The 17,762-nt window shown below is 41.2% G+C and overlaps 1 protein-coding gene across 3 annotated transcripts in view; it reads right to left on the reverse strand.

Moving 5' to 3' along the window:
* CENPP (centromere protein P) overlaps nucleotides 1-17,762 on the reverse strand; it is a 286,353-nt gene that overhangs the window by 257,204 nt on the left and 11,387 nt on the right. For all 3 annotated transcript variants that reach the window (XM_054502643.2, XM_063650259.1, XM_063650258.1), the window contains exons 3-4: nucleotides 16,507-16,595; nucleotides 8,381-8,469 (exon numbers count right to left, since the gene is read on the reverse strand). In XM_054502643.2, the coding sequence (XP_054358618.1) occupies nucleotides 8,381-8,469; nucleotides 16,507-16,595 (178 nt within the window). The remainder of the gene's footprint in view (nucleotides 1-8,380; nucleotides 8,470-16,506; nucleotides 16,596-17,762) is intronic.

Below are 17,762 nucleotides of genomic sequence, written 5' to 3' on the forward strand. Positions count from 1 at the left end.
TGGAATAGACACTTACTCCGGATATGGGTTTGCCTATACTGCATGCAATGCTTCTGCCAAGACTACCATCGTGGACTCACGGAATGCCTTATCCACCATCACAGTATGCCATACAGCATTGCCTCTGATGAAGGCACTCACTTTACGGCTAAAGAAGTGCAGCAGTGGGCTCATGCTCATGGAATTCACTGATCTTACCATGTTCCCAATCATCCTGAAGCAGCTGGATTGACAAAACAGTAGAATGGCCTTTTGAAGTCACAATTACAATGCCAACTAGGTGACAATACTTTGCAAGTCTGGGGCAAAGCTCTCCAGAAGGCCGTGTATGCTCTGAATCAGCATCCAATATATGGTACTGTTTCTTCCATAGCCAAGATTCATGGGTCCAGGAATCAAGGGGTGGAAGTTGAAGCGGCACCACTCACCAACACCCCTAGTGATCTACTGGCAAAATTTTTGCTTCCTGTTCCTGTGACATCACATTCTGCTGGCCTAGAGGTCTTAGTTCCAGAGGGAGGAACACTGCCACCAGGAGACACAACAAAGATCCCATTAAACTGGAAGTTAAGATTGCCACCTGGCCACTTTGGGCTCCTCCTACATTTAAGTCAACAGGCTAAGAAGGGAGTTACAGTGTTGGCTGGGGTGACTGACCCAGACTATCAAGATGAAATCATTCTACTACTTCACAACGGAGGTAAGGAAGAGTATGCATGGAATAGCAGAGATTCATTAGGGCTTCTCTCAGTACTACCAAGCCCTGTAAGTAAGGTTAACGGGAAACTACAACAGCCCAATCCAAACAGGACTACAAATGGCCCAGACCCTTCAGGAACGAAGGTTTGGGTCACTCCATCAGGAAAAAAACACGACCCCCTGAGGTGCTTGCTGAACGCAAAGGGAATACATAATAGGTAGTAAAAGAAGGGAGTCATCAATACCAGCTATGACCATGTGACCTGCTGCAAAAACGGGGACTGTAATTGTCATGAGTACTTCCTTCTTCTTCCGTTAAAAACATGTTTGTGCATGTATACACTTGTACTAAGAAAGTACCTTCATTTTATTTCCTTTTTCCTTTATCATGTGACATATGATTTATTGACTTCATATCAGCATTTAAGTATTGTTAACTTTATGTAATAGTATTTGGGTTGGGGATTGGTGAGTTTCTGGTTTTATGAAGGACAGTTGTATTATGTTAGGCATAATTATTACTATTATTGTCTTTATTTGAAGATTATGTATGATCTTAGGAGATATGTGTGGGTTCAAGTTGACAAGGGGTGGACTTGTCATGGTTAATACTAAGTGTCAACTAGATTGGATTGAAGGATACAAAGTATTAATCCTGGGTGCGTCTGTGAGGGTATTGCCAAAGGAGATTAACATTTGAGACAGTGGGATGGAGAAGGCAGACTCACCCTTAATCTGGATGGGCACTACCTAATCAGCTGCCAGTGAATATAAAGCAGGCAGAAACACGTGAAAAGGTTAGACTGCCCTAGCCTCCCAGCCTACATTTTTCTCCTGTGGTGGATGCTTCCTGTCCTTGAACATTGGACTCCAAGTTTTTCAGTTTTGGAACTCAGGCTGGCTCTCCTTGCTCCTCAGCCTGCAGACGGCCTATTATGGGACCTTGTGATCATGTGAGTTAATATTTAATAAACTCCCCTTTATATATATATATGTATACACACACACAGACACACACACACACACACACACAGGCTTTAAGCAACAGGCTTGAGAGAAAAGGCCCTGTCTTCTCTCAATGGGACAGATTCACAGAACTATCTTAGGTTTTTTTGGTTTTGGCTTTGGTTTTTCAGATGGTGTCTTGCTCTGTCACCCAGAGGAGTGCAGTGGCACAATCTTGGTTCACTGCAACCTCCGCCTCCCCAGTTCAAGCGATGTTCGTGCCTCAGCCTCCCGAGTGGCTGGGGATACAGGCGCCCACCAACACACTCAGCTAATTTTTGTATTTTTAGTACAGACAGGGTTTCTCCATGTTTGCCAGGCTTGTCTCCAACTCCTGACCTCAGGTGATGTGCCCACCTTGGCCTCCCAACGTGCTGGGATTGCAGGTATGAGCCACCGCACATGGCCAGGACTATCTTATATAGATGGTGCAAATAAAGCTTGTGTGGTGCTTAAAAAAAAAAAAAAGGAAAAGAAAAAGAAAAAGAAATCCTGACTTATGCCACATGATGAACCTTGACAACATTACACTCAGCGAAATAAACCAGTCAAAAAAGGCAAATACTGGCCAGGCACAGTGGCTCACACCTGTAATCCCAGCACTTTGGGAGGCTGAGATGGCTAGATCACCTGAGGTCAGGAATTCAAGACCAGCCTGGCCAACATGGCAAAACCCCTTCTCTACTAAAAATATAAAAATTAGCTGGGCATGGTGGTGGGTGCCTGTAATCCCAGCTACTTGGGAGGCTGAGGCAGGAGAATCGCTGGTGAGGTAGAGGTTACAGTGAGCCAAGATCACGCCACTGCACTCCAGCCTGGGCAACAGAGCGAGACTCCATCTAAAGAAAAAAGGCAAATACTGTATGATTCTACTTACATGAGGTACTTAGATTAATACTTAGATAGTATTAATCAAAATCACACAGTCAAAAAGTAGAATGGTGGATGAGGAGAGGGAGGAAGTGGGAGTTATTGTTTATGGGTACAAAGTTTCTGGGGTTTTTTTTGTTTTTGTTTTTTTTGAGATAGTCTCACTCTGTCACCCAGGCTGGAGTGCAGTGGCGCTCTCGGCTCACCACAACCCCCGCCTCCCAGGTTCAAGCGTTTCTCCTGCCTCAGCCTCCCAAGTAGCTGGGACTACAGTCACGTGCCACCATGCCCAGCTAATTTTTGTATTTTTAGTAGAGACAGGGTTTCACCATGCTGGATTTGAACTCCTGACCTCATGATCTGCCCGCCTCAGCCTCCCAAAGTGCTGGGATTATAGGCGTGAGCCACTGCACCCAGCCAAAGTTTCTGTTTTAAAAAAGGAAAGAGTTATGTTGACGGATAGTGGTGATGGTTGTACAACATAATGAATGTATTTACTATTATTGAAGTGTACTCTTTAACATGGTTGAGTTGGTAGATTTTGTAAGTATTTTGCCACAATAAAAAAATAGGAAAACAAGTTAAATAATCTAAAAGAAGGCAAGAAAGGGTGTTAGTAGGTGTTAGTTCACACCTACTCATTTTTCAGATGTCAGCTCAAGCTTCAGGAAATGATTTCATGTTCTCTCTGCTAGTCAAATGCCTGATAAACACTTTGGGAGGCTAAGGCAGGAGGACTGCTTGAGCCTAGGAGTTTGAGACCAGCCTGGGCAATAGTGAACAAAAAAACCAAGTAGATTCACTGAAAACAAAGAACATAAAATAATAGCTGAATTAACACAAAGCTGCATAAGCATGTACTTTATAGGGAACACTGGAGATTATGTGTTAAAAGTCAGTCTAATAACTATTTAAAAAATTATTTAAACATCTGAAAAAAAGTGTTTTCCAAAGAGTATGGGCCTACAAAGAGGAGAAATTAGTTCATTCGCGCTTAAAGGCCACAGTGACACGATATTTCGTTCTCCATCAAACAAGTGAGCAAAAAAATAAACTCTTAATCATGTGATGAGGGAGTAAGCCATGAAAATAATCTTAAAAGCTATGACGACTCAAGTTTAAACACACACACACAGAAGAAAAGACTGTTCTTTTACAATGAACTTTAAAAAATTCACAATTCCTTCATTCTTCCATTTGCATCTTCATAAAGGATACTGTACTACAGCACATAAGAGTTTTCCATACAGAAAGAAATTTTGTGTGTGGGTGTGGGTGTTGGCTCTCACAGCTGTAAGAATGACTGTAATTTATCTATTTTTTCCTAAGCAAAGTCCAAACTTCACTAAATGTAAAACAGATGTCATGGATTTCTTTCATAAAATGTTGGCAGTAACCCATTTCAATTTCAACTAAAGTAGTCAGGAAACAAAAATAACTCCAAATGTCTCCTTCTCAAGTATAAAGCGAACATAAAGAGAAATTTAGGATAAAAATTCCAAAATTTTATTCTAACAATAAATTCCTGGGACTATTACATCTAAAATTAGCTGACCATCAGAAATTAATTCACAAAAATGTTAACAGACATTCTCACACATTACTGGTGGGAATACAAAACAGTATGGTCATTCTGGAAAACGGTTTGGCAGTTTATTATAAATTTAAACATACTCTTATATGACTCAGCAATTCCACTTCTGGTTATGTACCCTAGAGAAAAGAAAACTTACATTCACACAAAAACCTCTAGTGAATGTTCACAGCAGCATATACATGTACGTTTGTGTGTGTAATATACATATTTATAGCATATGAATGTTTGTAGCGGCATGAATGCATGTGTATGCGTGTGTATACATATACATATATAAAGATAATATGCTATATTATACACTATAATATGCTACATAAATGTATACATAGGCCAGGCGTGGTGGCTCATGCCTGTAATCCCAGCACTTTGGCAGGCTGAGGTGGGCAGATCACTAGGTCAGGAGATCGAGACCATCCTGGCCAACATGGCGAAACCCCGTCTCTCCTAAAAATACAAAAATTAGCTGGGTGTGGTGGTGCGTGCCTATAATCCCAGCTACTCGGGAGGCTGAGGCAGGAGAATCACTTGAACCAGGGAGTCAGAGGTTGCAGTGACCTGATATCACACCACAGCACTCCAGCCTGGTGACAGGGCGAGACTCCGTCTCAAAAAAAAAAAAAAAAAAAAAGTATATATAACTATAATATGCTATATTCACCAAAAACTGAAAATAACCCAGATATCCTTTAATGGGTAAATGAATAAACAAACTCTGGTACATCTATACAAGGGAATATGAAAACACAAGAAATAAAAAGCATTACAAGCGAGATAAAGAACTCCTTAAATGGGCCCACTGGCAGACAGTACTGCAATAGAGGAAAGACTCTGCGAAGTTGCAGATAGGTTAATAGAAATTATCCAAACTGAAACACAAAGGAAAAAAGGCATGAAAGAAATAGAACAGAGCATCCAAATGCTAGGACAATATGTCAAATAGTCTAACATATGTGTCATTAGAGTGACACAGGGCAAAATAAATACTTTAAAAGACATGGTTGATAATATTCACACAAAAATACCCTAAACATAGCACAAACTACAGAAACACAAAATTAAGAGAAAGATTTAAGGCTGCCCCAAGCACACACACAAGACACACTAATACAGAAAAATAAAGATAACAATCATCGCAGACTTTTTGTCACAACCTATGCAATCCAGATTATGAAAGAGTATGTTTAAAGATATATATTTTTTATCTTTAAACCCGTCTACTCAGAATTCTATGGCCAGCAAAAATATCTTTCAAAAAATGAAGGCAAAATTAAGACCTTTCCAGAGAAACAAAAGCTGATAGATATTACGGCCAACAGATAAGCACAGTAAGAAATGTTAAAGGGTCGGCTGCGGTGGCTCACACCTGTATTACCAGCATTTTGGGAGGCCAAGGCGGGTGGATTACCTGAGGTCAGGAGTTTGAGACCAGCCTGACCAACATGGTGAAACCCCATCTCTACTAAAAATACAAAATTAGCCGGGTGTGGTGATACACATCTGTAGTCCCAGCTACTTGGGAGGCTGAGGCAGGAAATTCACTTGAACCCGGGAGGCAGAGGTTGCAGTGAGCTGAGATCCTGCCATCGCACTCCAGCCTGGGCAAAAAGAGCGAAATTCCGTCTCAAAAAAAAAAAAAGTTATAGGAAGTTCTTAAGGAAGAAGGAGCATAGCAGTTAGAAATCTGAATCAAATGAAATGAAGAATGAAATAAAGAAATGAAGAATGTTGGAAATGAAAAAAATGAAGATAAATATACCTAAACATGTTTCGTCAGCCAGGCACGGTGGCTCACGCCTGTAATCCTGGCACTTTGGGAGGCCGTGGTGGGCGGATCATTTGAGGTCAGGAGTTCAAGACCAGCCTGGCCAACGTGGTAAAACCCTGTCTCTACCAAAAATGCAAAAAAAAAAAAAAAAAAACCAAAAAAGAAAGAAAGAAAATTAGCTGGGCATGGAGGCTGAGGCAGGAGAATTGCTTGAACTTGGGAGGCGGAGGTTGCAGTGAGCCAAGATCATGCCATTCCACTCTAGCCTGGGTGACTGAGTAAGACTCCGTCTCAAAAAAAACAAAACAAAACAAGTTTTGTCTTATTTTTAATTGCTTTAAAAAATAATTGACAGTCTAAGGCAAACATAGTAACAATGCCCTGAGACATTTGGAACATGTAAAAGTGTATGACAATTGTATGAAAATAATAATACAATGGCTGAGGGAAAATAAATGGAAAGTATACTGTTGTTCTTATAGTACATGTGAAATGCTTACTATTTAAAGTGAAGGTAGACTGTAATAAGGGAAGATCAAGGTAGAAGCAAGAGTCAATAAAATAATGACTAAAAATTTTTCAAAACCTAAAGATACCAATCCTGTCTGAAAAACTACAGATCTATAATGAAAAACTAAAAATAAATTCATAATTAGGCATATAACATTTAAATTGCATAACAGCAGAGATAAAGAAGAAAGAAACTCCAAAAGGAGAAGTAACTTACATGTAGTTGAACCTGGAGTAAAATCCAGGTCTTCTGACCTATGTTCAGCACCCTTTCTAAAATACCAGTCACTCTCCACATAATGGGAACCCAGTCGAAAAAATTGCCCAAAAAGCTGAGATTAAATATTTATTAAGTAACTATAATATGCTCATTATTACAGGAAGAGAGATATCTCACTACTCTTCCTTTTGTAATTTCCAAATAGCAGATGCTACTTCCAAACCATGGTCTGAACAAAAGGAAATATGTGATCTCTGCCATGACACAACACATTCTTGGTATTCTCCCTACCTCTCAAACAGTTCCTTTTCTAATTCCTTTGCAGGATCCTTCCCTTCTATTCAGCCAGTATATTTTAGAATTCCTCAAGGCTCAGTTCTAGGGCCTTTTCTAGTTCCACTCTATATTCCTTCATAGGCAATCTCATTCCTGCTCAAGGCTTTAATTCCTATCCAATAGAAGATAATTCCAGTGTTCTATATCTCCCACCCCCACCTCTTCTGTGCTGCCTCTTTCTCATTTTTATTTCAGTGTTTTCAAAGGCACTCAAGTCCCATACGTCCAAAATAAAGTCATAATCTCACCTGACAATGGTCCTCTTCCAACCCTCCCTTAACAGCAGACCGGACCACCATAATCAAAGAGTTATCCCCTGTGAATGACCTCTAATCCCTTTTACTCAAGCAATCCCATGCCTACTCATTTTTGCTTCCTAATTATCCCCCAAATCCATCTAGCTAAGTACCATCATTTCAGTCCAAACTACAAACTTCTCTTGCCTGAACTGTTTTAAAAAGACTAGTCATTGACTCGCTTGTATCAATGATTGTACCCCTTCGTTCCATTTCCCCATAGCATCCAGAATAATTCTTTCTAGGATGCCACACTTTTGCTTTCCTCAGGCCCTGCTCAAAACTTTTCAATAGTTTCACTTGGTCCTGGGACTGTGATAACACTCTTTATACCAAATTCTCAGTACTATGGACCTTACCTAATTTCCTAACCTCATCTTACACCATTCTCCTAGGCTCTTGCCTCCACCTGTCACTGTGGCCCTGTGTCAATTGCTCACAGACACCATGCTCCCTGCTGGCACAGTGCTCAGCAAAGTTATTCCGTCTTTGTTAGTTCACACCTACTCATTTTTCAGATGTCAGCTCGAGCTTCAGGAAATGATTTCATGTTCTCTCTGCTAGTCAATTTCCTGATAAACACTTTGGGAGGCTAAGGCAGGAGGACTGCTTGAGCCTAGGAGTTCGAGACCAGCCTGGGCAATATAGTGAGACCCCATCTCTAATTTAAAAACAAAATACAAAAATAAAAAACAAAAATTCCTGATGTATACTTCAACAGCATTATGTAACTGTCCTTTGTAGCATTTAACATAGCCATAATTTTATATTTACTTCTGCCATTATTTGATTAATATCTGACTTCTCCACTAGACTGTCAATTCCATGAGGACTGAGGATTGTGTCTTTTTTTGCTCACATTTTAATTTTAATACCCAGCACATAGTGAATGTGCAATAAATATAAACTAAATGAAAGAATGATAGATACAGAGAATATGGGCTTAAATATAAGCACAACAGTGGTGTTATACTTTCAGAGAAGACCTATTTACTTACTAAGAAGAGGAAAAGGTAAACTTAAAACTGTAAAGTGTAAATTTACTTTTTTCTCTAAAAAAGTAAGTTTGTAAAATAGCTTACCTAGACACAAATTCACTTAATTCTGAGCATTCTGTGGGCTCCATTATTATGTTGAGGTCAGTAACAGCAGAAGATAATCTCTCCTTATTCTAAAATAAAGATAAAAATTTCTGTATCAAAGCACAGTAAACTTCAAAAAGACAAAAATACTTTTGAAATATGCAAAATGAAATGCCACCAAATAAAAGGAAAGAGTAATCAAGACAGAAACAAAACAAAAACAAAAAAAGAAGTTCAATCTCACTAATAATAATTGTAAATTAAAACAAGATGCCTTTTTTTTTTTTTTTTGGAGACGGAGTCTTGCTCTGTCACCAGGCTGGAGTGCAGTGGCGCGATCTCGGCTCACCGCAACCTCTGCCTCCTGGATTCAAGCGATTCTTCTGCCTCAGCCTCCCCAAAGCTGTGGAGCTGGGACAACAGGTGCCCGCCACCACGCCTGGCTAATTTTTGTATTTTTAGTAGAGACGGGGTTTCACCATGTTGGCCAGGATGGTCTCAATCTCTGTTTGTTTTTTTGTTTTTGTTTTGAGATGGAGTCTCGCTCTGTCGCCCAGGTTGGAGTGCGGTGGCGTGATCTCGGCTCACTGCAAACTCCGCCTCCCGGGTTCACGCCATTCTCTCGCCTCAGTCTCCCGAGTAGCTGGGACTACAGGCGCCCGCCACCATGCTCGGCTAATTTTTTTGTATTTTTTAGTAGAGACGGGGTTTCACCGTGTTAGCCAGAATGGTCTCGATCTCCTGACCTCGTGATCCACCCGCCTCAGCCTCCTAAAGTGCTGGGATTACAGGCGTGAGCCACCGTGCCAGGCGGTCTCAATCTCTTGACCTCGTGATCCCCTCGTCTCTGCCTCCTGAAGTGCTGGGATTACAGGCGGGAGCCACCGCGCCTGGCCGATAAGATGCCATTTTTACCTATAAGATGAGCAAAGACTGGCCGGGCGCGGTGGCTCACGCCTGTAATCTCAGCACTTTGGGAGGCAGAGGCGGACGAATCACCTGAGGTCAGGAGTTGGAGACCATCCTGACCAACATGGTGAAACCCCGTCTCTACTAAAAATACAAAAAATTAGCTAGGGGTCGAGGCAGGCGCCTGTAATCCCAGCTACCCAGGAGGCTGAGGCAGGAGAATCGCTTGAGCCCGGGACGCAGAGGTTGCAGCGAGCCGAGATCGCGCCACTGCACTCCAGCCTGCGCAACAGAGCGAGACTCAGTCTCAAAAAGAATAACAATAATAATAATAAAAATAAATAATAAACTTGTGAAACAAAGCTTGGATTCCAAATAAATTACATCTTTAAAAAAAAGCATTGAACTGTACACTTTAAACTGGTTAAGTTATATGGTATGTGAATTATATCTCAATAGAACTGTTACCAGAAAAAAAAGGAAAGAAAGGAAAAGGAAAGCAAAAATCTCAGGAGCACATCTGGTCTCTTGGTCAGGTATGTGTAGATACATGTTAGATTTCAGCTTTTCACCCATTAGGATAGGCAAAAAAAAACTTTTTGTTGGGTTATAGAATCCTGTTTAACAACTCAAAAGCTGACTTCAAAATATTGTTTTTCCATCTCTCCCCTGCTTGTGGTACTGCTAACTAGGTCAGTTCTCCCCAGTTGGTAAATAAGGGAAGAGACCTTATAAACAATCTGACCTCAAAGCCCCTACATGTGTCTCAGCACCACATTCCTTTCTACTGTGGTCCACTTAAGCCCACAGTTCTCCTTCTCCTCTACAACTGAAGGATTATGGGTAGAGATCTTTAGGAAAAGGTGCCATTAAGTTGGTCCTTTTTTTTTTTTTTTTTTTTTTTTTGAGACAGGGTTTTGCTCTATTGCCCAGGCTGGAATGCAGTGGTTCAATCACAGTTCTTTGTGACCTTGAATTTGTGGGCTCAAGCAATCCTCCTGTCTCAGCCTCCCAAGTGGCTAGGACTATATACATAAGCAACCCAGCCTGGCTAATTTTTTTTTAGAGACAGGGTCTCGCTATGTTGCCCAGGCTGGCCTTTAATTCCTGGGCTCAAGCTATCCTCCTGCCTCGGCTTCCCTCAGTGCTGGGATTATAGGCATGAGCCAATGTGGCCAGCCTAACTTTGTAAAACGTATAAACCTCTCATGAAGCACCCTGTATTGGATTTCAGTGTTTAGAATCAAATATCATTAATATCAAACAGATTTTCTTTGGAGCCTGTGATAATAGAATTGTATTGTCTTCCATTTAAAAAAATTGCTTATTTTTCGAATAATTTTGTTGATTTCATTGGGACAGAAGTTATGGAAACATACTTAACCTGCCACTTTCCCCACAAACTCCTACCAATCTAATTGACTATATTGCTTGGATTATGGAAGGCTGATAAATGTTCATTCTGATGGCCTTACAACTCTTCACAAATGTAGTACTAAGAACATCAGAAAGTAAATCTGGCCAACAGAGCTCTATGTCCCAACCACCTTGGACAACAACAGCTGTACCAACATGAGTAATCATTCAAACTCTCTGGATCCATTTACTTATAAAATAATAGGGTTGACCTAGACAAACTGTAAGTCATCACTTTGTTCTAACATTCTATTAACATAATTTGAGGTCATGTTTAGTTCAAATATTATATTAATATAACTTTATTACAATAATAGTCTGTAAATTGAGGGTTTTACTATTTAGATTACTTTTTAATTTTCAGATAGCTAAACCTCTCCCTCTAGTGGAAATCTTATTTTTAAAAAATGTTTTAGAACACACAAGGTTACTGTGTCATTTCTTTTTCTATCAGTCTTCACAGTAAAAATGTAAAAATGTGCTCAGTATGTAAAATGGTAAAACTATTTTAGAAGGCAATTTGCCACTATCAATCAGAATTTATAAGTTTCCTTTGACCCAGCAATTCTACTAGGTATGTTTCTAAAGGCATACATACACAAGTTGGTATAGAATATGCTAGAATTTACCATTAAATAATAAAAATTTCAAAAACTTTTCATCAAGTTATTATATCAGAATTGTAAGCAATAAAGAGAAACGAGATAGTTCTTTGTTTTTCCCTCCCCAAGTAAGAACTCTTGGTGCCTCTCATACAACTGATTCCAAAAACCCTGTTGATTCCACAGCTGTCTGTGAGTTCTTCCAACACCTTGTTTACCAGTCCTGGTCTTCAAGAAGAATCATAAAATCTAAAAGGCTCAGAGAGAAAGTGAGAGTTCTTAACACAGCCAGGGAGAACACACTCTTCCTGTAGCACTTTGTCAGTAAAACCAATCAGTCCCAAAACACATACATACTTTAAAACTTAAACAATGACAACTCGTGTCTCTTTAGAGACTCAGCAATTACTAGGTTCTATGTCCTTCAAAGAAGATATCTACAGTTCCTCTCCTTAGATTTTTTCCCCCTGCATCCCCTAAAGCATATAGGACAGAAACTGCTAGTAGTCCCCTCTATTTATACTTTTTTCTTGCCCCAGTTTTTCACTGGCCGTATGGCCAAGCATAACAAAGACTAAATTCCCAGCATCCTTTGCATGAACTTGTTGGCCAATAGAATATAAGTGAAAATGATGAGTGTACAGCTTCCAGAAAGTGTCCTTTAAAAGAATAGGCAAGCCTTTCTTTGCCCAACTTCTTCCTGATACCTGAAATGCTAATGTGATCATTGTGCCATGACTTGAAGCCATGTGTGGCTGATGGTAGAACCTGATTATCGTAAAACCACCATATTAGCCCTTGAAAACTTACAAGTTTACTTAAGTAATAGAGAAATACACTTCTAGTACCTTTATTTTTAAGTTTTCTGTCAGGCACAGCTCAACTGATTCTAATTCATTCAGCATGTGAGCTAACAGTATAATCTCAGGCCATTACCAAATGGTCACAAAATTTTCAATCATGCTTTCATGGCATGAGGATGAGCATATTGGCTTAAAATACTGTTGAGGTCTGGGTCAGTGCCAACACTGTCTGTTAGGAGGCAGAGTGTGGCCACAGCAGCAGGGGTTGCAGGACCTAAGCGGCAAGACATCCACTGTCTGGCTTCTGTCCTGTCTGTGCTGCCCTGGGGTGGCTGCCCAGGCCCAGCAGGCCAAACCATGCGGTAGTTCATGCTGGGAATGACTCTGGTCAGGCAGCAGTCATTCTTCAGGAGCATATCACATTATCAGAAATGTCTTCTACTATCGGGGGACCTGCCCCAATAATCACATAGGTTCATATCTATTTTTCCTAAGCATCGGCCGGCTTGAGAAATAAAGGGACAGAGTACAAAAGAGAGAAATTTTAAAGCTGGGCGTCCGGGGGAGACATCACACGTTGGTAGGATCCGTGATGCCCCACAAGCCACAAAAACCAGCAAGTTTTTATTAGGGAGTTTCAAAAGGGGAGGGAGTATGCGAATACGTGTGGGTGACAGACATCAAGTACTTAACAGGGTAACAGAATATCACAAGGCAAGTGGAGGCAGGGCGAGATCACAGTACCACAAAAACCAAGGCTAAATTAAAATTGCTAATGAAGTTTCAGGCACCATTGTCATTGATAACATCTTATCAGGAGACAGGGTTTTGAGATCAACTGGTCTGACCAAAATTTATTAGGCGGGAATTTCCTCTTCCTAATAAGCCTGGGAGCACTATGGGAGACTGGAGTATATTTCATCTCTGCAGTCTCAACCATAAGAGACAGGCGCCCCTGGGGGGGCTGTTTATAAGCCTATACCTCCAGGCACGTATTCTCTTTCTCAGGGATGTCCCATGCTGAGAAAAAGAATTCAGCGATATTTCTCCCACTTGCTTTTGAAAGAAGAGAAATATGGCTCTGTTCTGCCCGGCTCACCAGCAGTCAGAGTTTAAGGTTATCTCTCTTATTCCCTGAACAATTGCTGTTATCCTGTTCTTTTTTCAAGGTGCCCACATTTCATATTGCTCAAACACACGTGCTGTAAAATTTGTGCAGTTAATGCAATTATTACAGGGTCCTGAGGTGATATACATCCCCTCAGCTGACAGGATTAAGAGATTAAAGTAAAGACAGGCATAGGAAATCACAAGGGTATTGATTGGGGAAGTGATAAGTGTCCATGAAATCTTCACAATTTATGTTTAGAGATTGCAGTAAAGAAAGGCATAAGAAATTATAAAAGTATTAATTTGGGGAACTAATAAATGTCCATGAAATCTTCACAATCTACGTTCTTCTGCCATGGCTTCAGCTGGTCCCTCCATTTGGGGTCCCTGACTTCCTGCAACATTCTACACTGTGACCTCATCCTTATCTGACTCAAGAAGGCATCAAATTACTATTTGATACTTTCCATCAGAGGTTTAAGGTGACTGAAGTATGCAACTTAAATAAAGTGAAGTGAAGATATTGTAGTCTATGTTGGATATTATAGCCTATGTTATGTCTCAGGCCATAGCCCCACTAAGGAGCATACCAATCAATCTTAGGGTACAACCCATCCTGGAAGGTACAACTCCACTAAGAAGCTCATTTACCTCAATGTCAGAGGATAATCTTTCCCTTTTCACTTGGATTTGTGGACAAGCCTCTCAAGGACAAGACTAATTCTGCCCACAACGGAGCTTCTCTCCGCATAACCTATGAGGCAACTGTGAAAGAGATGAACTCTTACAGTAGAAAAAGCCTGCAAGACCGCAAGGCTGCTAGGATTCCCCTGAGCAGTTTCCTGGACATATATACTAGAGTACAGATGTTTTCGGAGATGGAAGTGGACCACAGGATTATGATTCCACCAACCTGCCATGGGTTGCAGGCCTGGCCCATTAATGGATGCCAGCATACAGAAGAGCATTCAGTAGATTACCACTCTCAGGTCAAGTTCACATCAGCCACAAAGAAAGAAAATATAGTCGGTCAGACTATGAAACCTTTTACAAAGGGACAACATCCAGGAGTCCCTGAGCCACCTAAAGGAAAAGCCTGGGGTGGTGGCACAGGTTGTCCAGCCTAAATGATACCAATCCATTTGGGTCCATTCTCTGCTTGAGTCTTCAGCAAATGATCTCTGTGGTCATGTGATATCTCCTTGGTGACCTCGTACATCCCCAAGGCCTGGTGCTCATATGGGAACAATGTCAGTCCCCTAGAGCCACTTACCACCCATGCCCCTGACACATTGAACATGCTGAAATGTGTTTTGTATCCTGCTCAAATGGCCCAGGCAATGCTACACTGCACCTTTTCTTGGTCACTTTGGCAGTGTGAGAGTGATACTCTAAGACGAGTACAGGCTGGGAGCTTTGCCGTCAAATGAGGGGTTCTAGACAACCCCTAGCCCATCCTCAGCCTGCCAGAGCCAGTAATAGCAAATGGAGACTTGGATTGCAAAGAGAAGCAAAACTTCCAAACCCAGGTAACTGTACCAAATCCTTGGGACTAGTTAGGGAGCGGCTATCTGACAAAGAAGAAGGAAAAGTCCTGACTCCATAATCAACTCCTGTCTCATACAAAATGGGAAGCTTGGGACTGTTTTTGTGGCTAAGGACACTGATGAAAAGGATAAGGAATCCTGGCACATGACCCTGAATATAAGCAGGCAGCTTGTCCATAGGACTCAGTTACCACAACTACTCTACACCACTTTAGATATCTGATGAGCTGAGGCCAATGCAGCCTGACAGCCCTTCCCTGTTCTGTTCCTCCTCTTTGCACACATTCCCTGTTGGCCCAACTGGCAAAACCAACTGGTTGAAACTGCTTTCTCCTCTTTCAACTGCTTTCTCCGGCTTTCAACTTTTCTTGGAGTCAGCCTTTGAAGGTGGCTGAGCCCTGTTCTGCTGCACCCTGGCCAGTGGGGTTACTTATTATCATTCTGTCTGCTTTCGCTTTCCTGCTTCCTGAAATTATGTGAAGGTCTTAACCAAAGGGATCTTCCTCCCTCTGTTGTGTCTCAGCAGTTCAGTACAATGTATAAGATCATCCAGCCCCAAGGAGCATTCAAATGGCTGTGGTCCCAGATGACCACAACCTCATGACAGGCCCTGAGCAAGGACACCCAACTGAGTGGCTCCAAAATTCCTGACCCACACAAAATAGGTGAGATAATTAATAAATATAGTGAGCCCTCCCTACCTGTGGTTCCACATCCATAGATTGACCAACTGCAGACCAAAAATATTTGAAAAAAAAATCTACAGATGCAGATGGTTGCATCTTTACTGAACATGTACAAGTTGTTTTTCTCATAATGATTCCCTAAACGATATACTATGGTAACTATTTCACAGCATTTACATTTCATTGGGTATTGGAAGTAATCTAGAAATGATTTAAAGTATAAAGGAGGATGTGTGTACATTATAGGCAAATACCACACCATTTTATATAAGGGACTTGAGCATCCGTGGATTTTGGTACTACAGGGAGTCCTGGAACCAATCCCTCACAGATACTGAGGGATAATTGTATTTTTGGTGGTTTTTTTGTGTGTGTGACAGAGTCTCTCTCTGCTACCCAGGCTCGAGTACAGTGGCACAATCACCGCTCACGGTAGCCTTGACCTTCTAGGCTCAAGCAATCCTTCTATCTCAGCCTCCGGAGTAGCTAGGAGCACAGGTGCGCACCACCACGCCTGGCTAATTTTTTATTTTTTCGTAGAGACAGGGTCTTACTACATTGCCCAGGCTGGTCTCAAACTCCTGGGCTCAAGCAATCCTCCTGCCTCGGCCCCACAAAATGCTGAGACTACAGGTGTGAGCCACCATGTTTGGCCTGTTTTGGGTTGTTTTAAGATGCTAAATATTATGGAGACTGGTTAAGCAGCAATAGATAACTAATAGATATTAGATGGCTGGCATATTACCTAACTACTGATGACACCCAGGACTATTCCCACAACCTCATGGAATTGCACTGGAAGCCCAGGGGCATCTTGCTACCTGTCCTTCAATAAAGCACCTATGGCTTTCACAACAACCCTACCATATGCAGTTGCTGGGCTATTAATACCTGAAATTTTGAAAATGTACCACTTTGCACAAATGTGCTATGAATGGGGGCCCTGGCTGATGAACTCCTCTTCAGCTCCACCACTGTTGAAGGCTGGGGTATGGGAATTGTTTATCTCATAGCAGAAGTATCTCTGTTATCACAACATGCTTCTTAATTTACCTGAATTTCCAGAATCTGAAATTCAAGTTGAAATGTAACCATGTGGCAGTTTCCTGATAATCTGTGTCTCTGTAGAACTTTTCTAATACCTGTAAAGCAGAAAAACAAATATTTTGTTTGCAAATAACCGTTTTCTTCAAATGCGTATTATTTAATTTTGTGTGAATATCTACAATACATGTGGGTATATGTGTGAAAGTGTGCATTAGCAATTACATTGAAAAACTCTGGAAGAACGTACACCAAATTGATTATCTTTGCAAAATAAAATTAATGATAACTTGTGTTTCTAGTTTTCTTTTTTTTTTCCAGATGGAGTTTCGTTCTTGTTGTCCAAGCTGGAGTGCAATGGTGCGATCTCGACTCGCTGCAACCTCCACCTCCTGGGTTCAAGCAATTCTCCTGCCTCAGCCTCCCGAGTAGCTGGGATTACAGGTGTGTACCACTGTGCCTGGCTAATTTTTGTATTTTTAGTAGAGACAGGGTTTCACCATACTGGTCAGGCTGGTCTCAAACTCCTGACCTCAGGTGATCCACCCACCTCGGCCTCCCAAAGTGCCGGGATTACTGGCATGAGCCACCGCGCCCGGCCAAGTTTTCAACTATACCAAAAGTTATGGTAAGTAGTAGAAATGTACTAGTATAACCCCAGACAAATTTGAGTCATGTTAACTGTTCAATGGTTTTTATTTTTTCAACACTATCTAGTTCTTAAAGGCAGTAAATTGAATCCATGCATTCACCTCTGCCATCTCTCAAAACTTCACTAAAATGACAGTGATATTTTTGAGATATAACATGCATACATTTGAATGCATAAAATGCCCTATTCTTAAGTATACAGCTCAATATTTCTTTTACACATGTGGTTGTTCAGGTAACTACCACTGAGATCATACTACAGGAATTTTACAGAACCTATAAGGTTCCCTCATGTCTTTTCCCAGGCTATACCCTACCCCCAAGAGGTAAGTAAGCACTATCCTGACTTTACGTAGTCATCTAGTTTTGCTAATGATGTTACTTTTAGAAGGGCATGATTCTACAAGGATAAAGGGAACAGGGAAGATAAGAGCAATCTGATTTGGGAAGCTGGAAATCAGATGGATGCACTAGATAGCACATGGACAAGTGAAAGTTACCTGGTAGAGCCAGGAAAACTGAAACCTAAGCCAGCAAATGAGGAAAACCCAGAAGCAAGTTCATGTACATAGCAGAATACGAGACGGGTATTATGAATCAGCAGCACCAAGTAC

Source organism: Pongo pygmaeus, chromosome 13 (genome assembly GCF_028885625.2).
Source record: "Pongo pygmaeus isolate AG05252 chromosome 13, NHGRI_mPonPyg2-v2.0_pri, whole genome shotgun sequence".
In the NCBI taxonomy this organism is placed as follows: domain Eukaryota; kingdom Metazoa; phylum Chordata; class Mammalia; order Primates; family Hominidae; genus Pongo; species Pongo pygmaeus.